Below are 13,694 nucleotides of genomic sequence, written 5' to 3' on the forward strand. Positions count from 1 at the left end.
GAACAAAAGCATGCAAACTAAAAGTAATTGTCGTGGCACAATAAACAGCAGTCGTCCATAGTTCAGTTTCCACTTCACCCATTTGTGGAAATGTTGCTTCATGGTTTAATTGAATTATATTTAGAGTCAATATGTGTTGGTGGTTAACAACATCTTCATATATTCATAAAAACGGACTGGGAGCTGACAAAAAGACTTCAATACATAGAGAATAATTAAACGATCTTTACAATTCAATCAATAAAATAACATTTTTTAAAGTAAATTAATAATCCGTATATTGTCACCACCAGAATTGGCCATAAACTCTTGTAAAACAGCACAATCATACAACGTGATATAAATTCAGGGATCAGGACTTGATTGTTTATTAGTGTTTTTACTTTTGTTGGTATTAGTCTCACATGATTTGAAGCACGTTTTCACCTCTCTTCTCATTCTGAGCAACACCATTGTTTGCGGCACTATTCCTAATGTCTCTTCGCTGAGGTGATTTGTTATACCGGAATTGGTGCATGGCTGCTCTATTTTATCTTCAAATACATCTTTCTCAAGAAAACCTACCTTGTTTTGAGATAAAGAATGAAAATCTTACCATTCCTTCTCTTACCCCTGTATGATTTGTATACATGAGTACTGCTAATATACCTTTCCAGAGAGTTTCGTTAAAATATTGCCACACAGATTTTTCCTTAAGCAATTGCAATCTATTTTCAATCTAAGTTATTGTAAATGTCAGTGATAAACACACATAGTGCTATTTAAAGTGGCTCCCAATAAACAGCAAGTAAAAAAAAACACATGATCTATTCACATATATTCCTGTGGGTATTACTTTTTCGGAAAAGGTTATCCTAGAAATATAATTTATACACCAGCACGCTCTGCAGCATCAAAACAGCCAGAGGTGTGAAATGTCTGCTAACGTTATCCATCCTCCAATACCTGAAAAGCTTCAGAGAGAAAAAGCGATCTACAAACTGCTATATCAATCAATCAGGGGTTTATTAAGCGCACTACTCATCCGTGAGGGCCTCAAAGCTCCGAGTCGTTCGAAGAGCCAGGTCTTGAGGCTCTTCCTGAAGGTGTTCAGAGTGGGGGAGTGTCTAACGTTGACTGGGAGCTCATTTCAGGTCTTTGCTGTGACGTAGGAGAAGGCTCTTCCGCCTGCTCTCGTTCTGCGGATGCGTGGGTTGTCTGCCAAGGCGAAGTCAGCGGAGCGGAGGTTCCTTTTGGGTATGTGGAAGGAGACTCTTTCGTTGATGTATTTGGGTCCGATGTTGTGGAGGGATTTGTAGGTGTGGACGAGTAGCTTGAAGGTTACTCTCTTCTCGATGGGAAGCCAGTGGAGGTCTCGTAGGTGCGGAGTCATGTGCTTGTGTCGTGGGGTTCCAAGGATGAGTCTGTCCGCAGTGTTCTGGATGGTTTGGAGCTTGTGTAACAGGGTTTTGTTGATTCCGGCGTAGAGGGCGTTACCGTAGTCCAGTCTGCTTGTTACGAGTGCGTGGGTGAAGGTCTTTAGGCATTCGTGGGGAATGCACTTGAAGGTCTTTCGGAGGATGCAGAGGGAGTTGAAGCAGGTCAAAGCGACGGCGTTGATCTGGTGGATCATGGTAAGGGAGGAGTCTAGGATGATGCCAAGGTTCGGGACGTGGTTCGTCGGCGTGGGTAGGTTTCCGAGAGCAGGAGGCCACCAGGAGCTGTACAACGCCATGGGGTAGGGCCCAAGGACGAGGACCACGGTCTTCTCCAAGTTCAGTTTTAGGCAGCTGTCGCTCATCCAAGCTGCAACGTCTTTCATTCCTTCTTGGAAGCTGAGTCTGGTGTTTCGAGATTCTACGAGAGGGAGAGGATGAGCTGGGTGTCGGCGGCGTAAGATACTATGCTGAGCCCAGGTTGTCTGACGATGGCGGCGAGTGGGGCCATGTAGATGTTGAAAAAAGTGTAGGGCTGAGAGAGGATAGTTGGGGTACTCCACAGTTGATCTCTGTAGGTTCGGAGAGGAAAGGAGGGAGTCTGATCCTTTGGATTCTGACGGAGAGAAATCCAGTCGAGGGCGTTTCCTCATATGCCGGCATTGTGGAGTCTGGCTGCGAGAGTGCGGTGTGAGACGGTGTGGAAGGCCACTGAGAGGTCTTGTAGGATGAGGGCGACAGTGTGGCCCTGGTTGAGTAGCATGCGAATGTCATCGGTGGGGGCCATGAGTGCGGTGTCGGTGCTGTGGTTGCTTCGATGAAGGTGGTCAGCTGGTCGTTGATGAATCTCTCAGTGACTTTGGCTGCGAAGGGAAGGAGAGAGATGGGCCGGTAGTTTTTCAGGTCCATCGGGTCGCCCGAGGGGTTTCTTGAGGAGGGGCTTGACTTCTGCCCACTTCCAGTCGTCGGGGAATATGCCGGATTCGAGGGTCCGGCCTAGTTCGGGAGCTATGGCGGCGAATCTGTGGAAGATGTGCGGTGGGGTCTGTGGGAGCTCCTGAGTGGGTGTTCTTCATGGTCTTGGTGGTGTCTTCAGTGGTATCAGGTTTCCAGGTGGTGATGATCAGCCGGTTGTCGGTGGTAGAGAGGGTGGTGGTGGTGTCAGGAGTCTGTTCGCTGAAGTTGTCGTAAAGGGCCTTGATTTTCAGGAGGAAGTAGGAGCTGAGCTTGTTGCAGAGGTCCTGGGATGGAGGGACTTCCATGGCTTCGCTGGGGGGTTTGGTGAACTGCTGTATGCCGTTGAAGAGTTCTTTTGCGTTACTTGCGTTGGAGTGGATTTTGTTATTGATAAAGGTCCTCTTGGTGGCTCTTATGCACTGGTGGTATTCATTCATGGTGTTCCTGTAGTTGTTCTGGTCTTTGGTGGTTTTCTTGTTCCGCCAGAGTTTTTCGAGGAGTCTGTAGGAGCGCCTGGCTGCTTGGAGGACGGCGATGAACCAGGCTTCCTTCAGGAGGTGTTGATTCACGGGGTGTCAGAGGAGTGCAAGCTTGTCAGCGCATCTGGAGAGCCAGCGGTGTAGTTCTTTCGCTGCAGAGTTGGCCTCGGTCGTATCGGACGGGGGTGGAGGGGTCGTGGAGGAGGGTGGCGTTGAGGTGTTCCTCTGATCTTGCTCTAGTTCTTTCAGGCAGGCGCAGAGTGGGTTTGGGTGCAGTGTTGGTGTTGAAGGTGAAGTGTACACAGTGGTGGTCTGTCCAGAGGGGCTGCATGGTGTGGCTGAAATGTATGTTTGTCCCTAATGCGAAGATGGGGTCGAGGGTGCGTCCGGGTTTGTGGGTAGGGTTGGTGACGTGCTGCTTCAGTCAGAGGTTGTCGAGGAAGTCGATGCATGTCAGGGCTTCGGTGGTGCGGGCGTCTGCCGTGGGTTCAGCGGTTGTGGTGGGGCTATTGATGGAGAAGGAATGGTCGGTAGTGTCGGCAGAAGAACTGCCCGTGGGTGGTGTCCAGCGTCGAACTCTTGCAGTTGTTGTTTCTTCTGGGGTTGAGTGTGAGGAGGTCGGCGGGGTTTTAGCAGTGGATGGCCGGAGAACCAGGGTTCCTGGTCGCGGTCGGTTGCGTATGGGCGCAGACGGGCTTGCCTTTGGCACACCAGCGGCACACCCGCTGCACGGCCGCCATGAAGTAATGGGAGGGGGGACGGAAAGCGCAGCTGGGAGACTGGAAACGAGCAAAGGGGGATGGGCTGCGGGGGCAGCAGCGGCGGGACGGCACAGGGCAGCAGCGTGCACAATAGAGAACAGAAGATAAACAGCAAAAATAGAATTAAAGACAGAGAGGGTGCAGAAAACGGAGACAGAAGGCAGAAAGAGGCACATGCGCACAAGAGAGGCAGAAGGCCGATGGGTGGCACTGAGACAGACCCATACAGCAGCGGCCAGCAGGAGAGCAAGGCTCTCCCATTGGACCACCAGGGATGAGGTGCAGGCAGAAGCCTGCGGGTGGAGGAGGGCCTCAACACCGACCAGAGTAGAATGGCACTTGACAGCAGAGCTATACGACAAACTAGAAGGGAATGAGATTTTGATTCTATAGTAGTACTAAGAATTTTTTTTTGTAAACTGACAAGTATCATTAGCAAGGACCTGACTGACCACTGACTTTCTAAACTAATCTGGTCATCTGATTTCAAAGAGCGTATTTTTTTTTTGCAGGTTTATATAGCGCGAACTCGACCCGAAGGTATTGGAGTGCTTTACATGAGCACCAGTTAAGTTACACAAGGACAAATTCATTTTTTTGTTAGGCACGGGGAGATGAAGTGATTTACCCATAATCACAGGATGCGGAGTCGACCCCGACGCACAAACCTTGGTTTTCCAGCTCCAAAGTCCGCAGTCTAGCCGTCAGACCACATCCTCTCCCCATATCTTTCTGTATAGTGAAAACTGTCTACAGCTAACGAGGCATCGGAATATGGTACTCAGATAACTTAACCTCACCAAGAACTGTACAAGACGTTCGGTGCTCCAGGCAAAACTAGATTTAGCTGCATTTTCGTGGCTATTTTCGTGTTATTTGGTGCTACTTACTGGGTGCCATGAGGTAGCAACCTTGCTAAAACCTAGGGGTGTCCTAGACCTGAACCTGGGATCCTAAACAAATAGCTATTGAAGTAGTATTTTATAGTATTTCTGTGTTTTATCCAGCAACTAGCTGCTCTTCAAGGTACTACACTCCACACTCCACACAAATGTTCTGAATTGGATTATAAATGTAGAAAGACAAGCACATTGAAATGAGATGACATTATCTAAGATTCTCACTTTATCCGTTGACGCGATATCAAAACAGTGCTCAACACAGCACCATTGAAGCATGGATAACAAAAAACACAATCCTCAATTTAGCTCTTTCTGTCACAAACACGGCCGTGGCCTCAGCAGAATATCTGTTCTAGCTCATTATGCACAAATCAGGTAGGAGATAAACTCCTGCTTACTTGCCAAAGCATTACACACACCAAAAACACAAGAGAAAATATTGCAAAGACAAACTGTACAATGTCAGCCTACAACCCACTATAGCATTTGCAGTTCAGGGGTTTCTCATTTCCACTTTTTCCACTTCAAGAAATGGCATAAAAATCTTAGTGTGCAAAGTGGTTTTGGCTAAAACAAAAAACCGTATAAACAACAAAAGAGTGTAGTTACTGTAACCAAATAGATTGTTCGGCTACTTCCTCTTAGGTGAGGACCTCACCTAAGAGGAAGTAGCCGAACAATCTATTTGGCCCCCTTCCGACACTCTGTTTTTAATATGTCTGATTGATCACCTAATAAAAACTTTTTGGTGACACAATCTAGACATTTTTAATGAAATAACAACACTATCACTACTTCACTTGTCACATCACAAAAACCAGCTCCGCAGTAACTCTGGCATCGAAGCATACCGGGGAGGCACAGGCCCTCTCTCCCGGTGGGGCCCGATGATGAAGCATGTCACCAACCAGGTTGGTGAGTGAGGGCCTTCTATATAAATTCAAAAGATTTATATATCTATCCCCATGCTCCCTCTGTTGTGGTTACAGTAACTACACTCTTTTGTTATTTATACTATATATTTGGGGACTAAGAGTGTATTCGCTACATCTTCCCTTGCTCTCTCTTTGATGATTAAAACAAAAAACAGGCAGAACTGGCTGAAGGTGTCGCACATGGAACTTGACACCAAAGCAGGGCAAAAGTTCAACATACATGTGTCAGACAGTTTTTAGGTCTCGCCTGGCGTTAGCAGCGCGCATGCGCTGTCCTCGCAATGTAAGGGCCTTTTGGAATCAATACGATTTCAGAAGGGGGCTTTAAGACACGCCCTTCTTTTCAATTGGCTTGCGTCGTTGTTTATGTTAAACGACGGCGCTTGATTAGCAACCGCGGTTTTTAGTTTCCGCCTTGTCCTCTTTTAGGACGGCTCATTTTGACTGGCTGACGCCATCTTGGATTGCCTTGACGTGGGAGGGTTAGGTTTCTGGCAAATGCTGTCTCATGATTGGAAATCGCTTCCATTGAGCGTGCATGCCCACTTTCATTTTTAGAGTGCAGATGGGCAATGCGGACGTTTGTGTATGTCTCTCATATAAATGCGAGACATATAACATTAATAAAAATATTGGCTTGGGCAATGCTTGTCTCTCCATCGCATTTTGCGCTATTTCTTTTGCAGTCTCTCGGTACTTTCCAACGCTCATTGTCTTCCCTTGCACTTTCTTTCTCCTTTATTTGTTTTGTTATGTGCCTATGTGTCCCTTGGTCTGTGTTGCTCCTTCGCCTCCCTCTCTTTCTTTTTCTCTCCGTTCTATTACCTCTCTCCTCCCCCTTCCTTTCTTTGCTGTTCCGCTGCCTGTCTTCCCTTTTCTATCGATCCCCACTTATCTCTCCATTATCCTCACACAATCTTGCTGCTGTCTCTTTCTTTCCCATATCTCCCCCTTTCTCTCTCACCTTCTTTCTTTCTCCACATTCTTTGATTTCTCTTTGATCTTCAATCCGCACTCACTCCCCACACCTCTTTGCCCAGCTCTTGCCTCTGTCGTTCTCTCTCTATCTCCTCTGTCTGGCTTTGTGTCAGTGGGACTGCAGTGATTTGGGAGGCAAGCCTGCCTTCTCAGTTTTTCCGGACCCTCATTTGGTAGGAAGAAAGTAGTGTCAGAATAAGAGTCCTTCCCGCCACATACACCGTCCTTCTCTTCCCTCGGTGTGTCACCCTGTTCGCGCTTGTGTGCATGTCTGCGCACGCATATCACAATCACTGCGAGGTAACGTATAGTGCTTCTCACTTTATCTCTAAAACTGCAAGTGCCTGTCACCATCTGTCTAAAAAACACGCATATCTCCCTGGAACGTGCGATTCTCTCGCACACAGTGGGTCGAACACTCCTTTATTCTCCCCGTGTGTTACGAGGTGGCTTAAAATCTGCTTGTCTGCATGTTTGTGCCCCACACATTGATTCTGTGTACATGTTTATAATCATTTCTGTGTGGACAGTAGTCTGCCCATTGAGTGTCTGAAGTTGTGCAGGTGTGAGTGCACCCATAGCTCCAAGGTTTCAGATTACTATGAGTGACATTTTCAAAATTTCAATGCAATCATCAGTGACATTTCGACGAGTAAGACTGACACTTTCTTGCGAGCAAAAAAAAAAATCAAGCAATGAAGAAGGGGAAACATAAAAATGTCAGAAATGAATCAGACCGAGAAACTCTAAGATTGTAAAACTGGTGCAAACAACTGCAGTGGCTGACCCATAATTACAATGAAATTATGAAAATGTCACATATAGCCATCTGAAATCTTGGCAGTAATTGGCAGACTGGCCTGTACCCTCCCCTTGGAGAATGCCTGACCAACAGTTAATGAACGCCTTTGCCTCACTTATGCTTCCGTCCTTCAGAAACAGACAGATGGAATTCGGAGTAGAAATCGAAGCTCTCAACCAAGGGGGGGGGGCATTCAGCAGAATCCTTACTTAACAAGCATTGAAAATGCAATAGGTCTCGCTTTTGATTACGTTAAAGCCATTTGCTTTGCTAATGGTGTTGTATTCTAGCTTTGCATTAGTTAGTGTATATTTGTGATGTAGTTGTATGTTGTTGGAATTGTTTAGTTAGCTGTGTAGTAGTTTAAAGCATAGCGTTAGTAGGAAAAGAGCAGTGTTTCAGATTTGGGAGGTGAATAAATAGAAAAATAATATGTTTTCATTTCATATAGTGAGGATTACAATAGCATGAGACAGACGAAAGGGGCGAGGGGAGAGCAAATATATGCACATATCACAAATATATTAGATCCTCGGTAATAATAAATGTGGAGCCAGAATATTCTAAATGTAGTGCATCTAGACAGTGGATTAGATATTCCATGCACTTTTTTATATTCGATGCACTGCAGAGTATAGATGTTTACTAAAATTACAGAAATGGGGGTAGGTGAGGAAAGGTGTATAGTGAGACATGAGAACGGATGTCTGCAAGTAGCTTTCTTTATTGTTGGAAATCCAAATTTCACACACCCTGGGATAATGACATTGAGTGCCCTTATTGGGGGAAAACTTTGCAGCACTGATAATGCTGGATCTTAATGCAGCCTTTGATACTGTGTCCTACGGCCTTCTGCTCGACCTGTTGCGGAGCTAAGGCCTTGAGTTGGCTCAAAAACCTTTTCTATCTGAGGTTATTCCACTGTGTCAGGGGGTGCCACACCGCTCATCGTTGAGCCCCACGTTATTCAATCTGCACATGGCCCCCTAGGTGATAGCATCGAGCGGTATGGCTGGAAAGGGACGTTAAGTGACCATTAACTGTGGCCACAGCAAGGCCTTGCTTGGCTGATAAAAAAAAAAAAACAACAATATATCAGATAAAGAAGCTTGGAAGGGTTGGATGTGATGGAAAGAACACCACACAACAAACATCTCCCAGCGCCCTGTGAAGGCAGACTTTTTTGAAGGATACCTAGGTGCCAGAATAACACCAACCACTGCAGGAGGAAGGATTAATGTCATCAACTGTTTCCCCTTAATCTCAACACATGGAGGTGTAAATCGTGTTGGCGTGGGTGGAAGACCCGCCCAGCTGCTGCATCAGGATATTCCCCCGAAAGGGCAGCAAGATTGGTAGACATGTACTCATGGCTAGAAGTTCTAGGTACTACACTCTCCTTGTCCAGTCTCCTTGTCCTTGTCCAGTCCAGCACCACTAGGATGATTAGGGCCAGGCCTCTCTTGATTTTCTTGAGCACTCTGGACAGAAGAGGTAGATACAGAAAGGCATACAGGAGCCCTGAGCCCCAATACAGGTGAACGGCATCTCCTTAGGAAGTCTGCCTTGGAAACTCCAAAACACAAAAGTCACAACACTGTGGAGGTGAAGAGATCGAGCAAGGCTTCTCGCCATAGCTGAAAGACGCCCTGTGCCACCTCCAAGCGCAACCGCCATTCGTAATCCACCAGGCACTGTCAGCTGACTTTGTCTGCCTGGTGTTTAAAGATCCAGACATGTGCTGGGCAATCAAGGAAATGCCATGGCCATTCAGACACTTTCAAAGGCATAGCGCTTCTAGCACAGGACCCAAAACCAAACTTTGCCCAGCTTGTTGCAGTACGTAATGGCAGTTGTGTTGTCTGTGAGAACCTGTACTTGTTTCCCTTTGACTGTCAGAAGGAGCACTTTCGGTGCCAAGATAAGGGTTCAAAGAGCTAGTAGAGGGGTAAGCTGCCTGTCCAACAGTTGTTGAGCGGTCATCACTACAGGTCTATCGCAATCTCCTCAGCACCTGGATGGAATCTGATACATTTTCTTGGTGCTGAGCGCACTGAGACTTCAGATTCCAATGCATAGCCACATGTGCCACCTGGCATGGTCAACAAGTAGGATGCAAGAGGACAAGATTCAGAGCCAATCTCACTGAGACCTAGGCTGCAGGTTGAATATCGGGATCATAACAAGAATATCCTGAACTTGTTGAGGTGGAGACATTGCTCTGAAGATGGCTCTGATGAAGGGGAGCTGTTGGGAAGGAGCCTGGTGTGACTTCAGCACGTTGATGGAAAATTTCAATGATATCAACAGATCAGCTGTAGTCTGCAGTCTGCAGGTGGTTCACGACTATTTGAGGCAAGTCAGCCTTCCGTAGCCAGTCATCAAGATATGGGAAAACAGATATGCTGCAACCACCACCTTTGTGAACATCCAAGGTGCAGTGATAAGGCCAAAGGGGAACACCGTGAATTAAAACGGCTCTTGGCCTACTTAAAACTACAGGTAACATCTGTGGGACTGTAGGATGGGTAAAAGGAAATATGCGTTCCGCAAGTCCAGAGCTACTCTCAAGTCTCCTGGATCAAGGGTACACAGAACTTGCGCCAAGGTGAGCATCTTCAACTCTTCTTGCATTAGGAAGGAGTTCAGAGGGTGAAGATCTAAGATGGGATGAAGGCCTCCATCCTTTTTTCGGTATCAGAAAGTAGTGGAAGCAACAACCAGTCCTGGTTTCGGCACCCTCACCATTGCTCCTTTGGCTAAGAGAGCTAAAACTTCTCTTTGGAGTATAGACAAGTGATCCTCTGGGAGAAAGTGTGCTACGGGTGAAGAAGGGTAGGCAGTAACCTTGTTCCACAATCTGGAGCCCTCACTGATCTGAGTTGATGCTTCTCCATCAGGGGAGGTAAAAGGTGATCCGACCTCCAACCAGTCGATTGTGTTTCAAAAGGTTAAATTAAAGGAATTTTGCAGTAGCTGCCGAAGGGGGGCTGTGGTCTGAGAACTCTGCTCCTAGGCACGCAAACATTGTCGACAAGCTCCCCCACCTCGTCCCCTAAGGATTTGAGAGTCTTGTTGTTGGAGATAGTAATTCTGCCATTTTCTTTGCAGGCAACCTGTTCTAAACCCTCAGAAAGGGTGTTGTTGCTGGGGAAGCTGACTTGTTGGTGGACTTAAACCAAAAGGACAGGTGGTGGCCTTAGTCTCCTTGAACCTTTCAAAAGCAGAGTCAGCTTTTGCTCCAAACAGCATAGCACTGAGAAAGGGCATGTCCATAAGTGAGTGAAGGACATTGGTGGAAAAGTCTGAGGAACAATCCAGGCATTGCGTATAAGTACTATGCTGGTGCCGACTGCCCTACCCAGACAGTCAGTAGTGTCTAGGCACGCCTTGTAAATTTTGCAGTATCCTGACAGTCAAAGATCAAATGTTGTAAGCTTTGATTTACTTCTTCGAGGAGAGCCAGCAGGACATCCAATACTTTTTCACATAGTGCAAGAGAATATCTCTTTGAGGCGCATGATGTATTCAATAAAGCAAGACTTATATATAGTGCTGCTAATCACCCGATAGTGCCTCCAGGCACTTGCAGGTCCTAGAAGGATCATTCAAACAGAGAGGTCTTGGAGGCCCTTTGGAATTCCAAAGTGAGGTGATGGTCTGGAGCAGCATAGGGAGGCTGTACCAGGTCTTTGCAGAGATGTAGGAGGAGGAGCGTCCTCTACTTCTGCTTCGGTGGATGCTGGGAGCGTGGGCAAGTGAAAGGGAGGCGGAACTTAGTGTTCTCAACAGTGGGTAAAAGTTCAGGCAGTGGTTAATGTAGGCGGGTCCATGGTTGTGTAGAGTCTTGTGAATGTAGGACAGCAGCTTGAATTGGTATCTCTTCTATACAGAGAGCCAATGGAGTTGCCAGAGTTGTGGTGTGATGTGGGTTTATCGGGAGAGGTCAAGGACAAGTCTGGTTGTGGATTCTCTATGGTTTGAAGTCTCTGTCTGAGGTGTGCGGCGATTACTACATACAGAGCGTTGAGACAGTGTAGTCGACTTTTGATGATGGCCTATGTCACTGTGTCTCTCGTTTGCAGGGGTAGCCGCTTGAAGATCTTCCATAGCATACGTAGAGTGAGGAAGCAAACAGGAGATTACATTTATCTGTGATTTCATGGTGAGCTTGTTATCAAAGATGAGTCCAAGGTTTCTGGGTTGGTCGGCAGTGATGGGTGCGGATTCCAGGTCTGAGGGCTACCATGAGTCATCTCAGGGGTAGCTGTTTTTGCAGAAGATCAGCACTTCCTTCTTGTCAGTGTTCAATTTCGGGCCGTTTTTGTTCATCCAATTGGCGACTAACCGACCTGAGGGCCAGACTGGTTAAATAGAAAATCCTCTTTGAAAAATCCCTCCATCTTTTTTGACTCCCTATTGACTCCCTATTGAGGTGGGTCATTGGAAAGGTGTTAGACCTGTTATCCTTAGGGTAGTCTTCCCCAAAACGTTTTGGCTGCTTACCTTCTCTTTTTGCTGTATGTTTTGTTGGCCTTAGGACTCTGATTAATTTACCACCGCTGACCAGTGCTGATGTGCAAGTGCTTCTCCCCTAAACATAGTAATATTGGTGTATACACCATTGGCATATTTAGTTTACTTGTAAGTCCCTTGTAAAGTGGTATGCCATATAACTAGGGCCTGCAACTTAAATGATACTAGTGGGCTTGCAGCACTGATTGTGCCACCCACACAAGTAGCCTTTCCAGCCTGTCTCTTGCCTGCCATGGCAGGGCCTGTGTGTGCAGTTAAGAGCCACTTCGACTTGGCGTTTAAAATGACAGCTACACTTTGTGCATTCCCTCTAGACAGCCACAAACACTGGAAGGGTGGAGATCAGGAGGCAGCAGGGCAGCTGGAGATTATGATTTTTTGTTACTACATCCAACTCCAGAAGACATTGTTTTTCAGGCATCTATGAGTCATACAAACCCAAATGCCTTTTGTTAGAAATGGTGTTTCTGGTTGACAGAGGTATGCACCCTGTCCTTGTCCTCAGCAGGGCAGAGATCAGCAGGCAGCAGGGCAGCACAGCAAAGCAGAAACGTAGTTCTTCCAGAGAAGCAGTCCAGCTGAGTGGCAATCATTTTAGGACAGCAGTCTTTACATCTTGTGTGGGGAACAGGACACTGCCTAGTGTTATCATCTGCATCCATCTGCATTCTAATAGCTCCTTCTGGGCAGGAAGACAGAGGGGCAGCTGAGACTTACACCTGACTAGGCAGTGTCCTGTTCCCCACACACTGCTATGCTAAATGATTGCCAATGACGCAGTCGAGAAGGATAGGATGAATCTGCCAATGGTAAACCAGCAAGAGGTCTCCTCTGGTCCATCAAGCCCCCAAAGGCATTTCAGTGGGACCCAGTGTGGCACCCCATATCTTGCCCATAACCATTTTAAGCTGATGGGGCGTTGCCATCCCATTAAATGGGGTCTGAAATGAGAACAGCAACAAAGCCAACTCCACTGGTGAGAATGGCTACAAGGTATGGATGTGCTAGCTGCTAGTGATGAGATGCAAGTGACACATGCTTGGACTTTTTATGTTTTTCATAGCTCTTTTTCGACTTACCTGATTTCTACAAAGACTGGTCATGGGAATGACTACGGGACCGTGTTCACATCCTCCATTTGGACAAAGGTCATCACATCCTGCACTTCGTTTGCGAAAGGGTCTTCAACTTCCAAATGTTAATGACTGCAAGCTTTGAAATAAGGCCGCAGATGGCCTTTTTGTTCATCTTGGCACCCAGATTAAAAAGGGCAATGGTGAATCTCTGTACAGGAGTTTAGGGCTATAATTTTCTACATTCAAACAGCATGTTAAGAGACTAATTAGATGGAAGAACGGACATTAGATAGACTACGCCTCCCACTGGATAAAATCTGTAATCTACAGCTACTATACCATATCCACAAAATAAACATTGCATTCCTGTTAAATGTGAGTTTTGAAACCACTTTATTGAGTTTTGCGCAATAAAAACACACAAACATGTTATGCCTATACACATCTATTTCATATAAGGATAAATATACACATAAGGATTGATATATCAGTTCTTAAAGTAACTTACAGGTGTTGAATTTTTGTTAAGGCTTGGTAAAAATGCAAGTGGGGGTTTAGACGATTGATTGTTGTTTGCTTTCTCCTGTGGCAACGGAATCTGCTGCAGTGGCTGGTTGGTGTTTCTTGTCTGGGGCACTGCTGGGGGATGAGATGTGTCCAAACTATCTGGTGGGGATGGGGATTCTCTTTTTGATAAAGGCGCTGGTTTTGCCTCCGTTAGCTGAGCTGATTTTGGTACAGGCTTCTTCTGTTCTAGGTACTGTGCTGGAGGTCCCAAAGCTTGACCCACTTGAAAATAAGGATATTTCAAGGCCTGCAAAGTGCAAACACAGCAAAGACATGAATATTACCT

At 46.4% G+C, this 13,694-nt stretch overlaps 1 protein-coding gene across 2 annotated transcripts in view; it reads right to left on the bottom strand.

Annotated features, from left to right (window-relative positions):
- The window catches only part of MAK (male germ cell associated kinase), a 653,239-nt gene that overhangs the window by 317,827 nt on the left and 321,718 nt on the right, over positions 1-13,694 (bottom strand). For both annotated transcript variants that reach the window (XM_078688092.1, XM_078688093.1), the window contains exon 9: positions 13,350-13,655. In XM_078688092.1, coding sequence (XP_078544218.1) covers positions 13,350-13,655 — 306 coding nt within the window. The remainder of the gene's footprint in view (positions 1-13,349; positions 13,656-13,694) is intronic.

Source organism: Lissotriton helveticus, chromosome 4_1 (genome assembly GCF_964261635.1).
Source record: "Lissotriton helveticus chromosome 4_1, aLisHel1.1, whole genome shotgun sequence".
NCBI classification, from domain to species: Eukaryota; Metazoa; Chordata; class Amphibia; order Caudata; family Salamandridae; genus Lissotriton; species Lissotriton helveticus.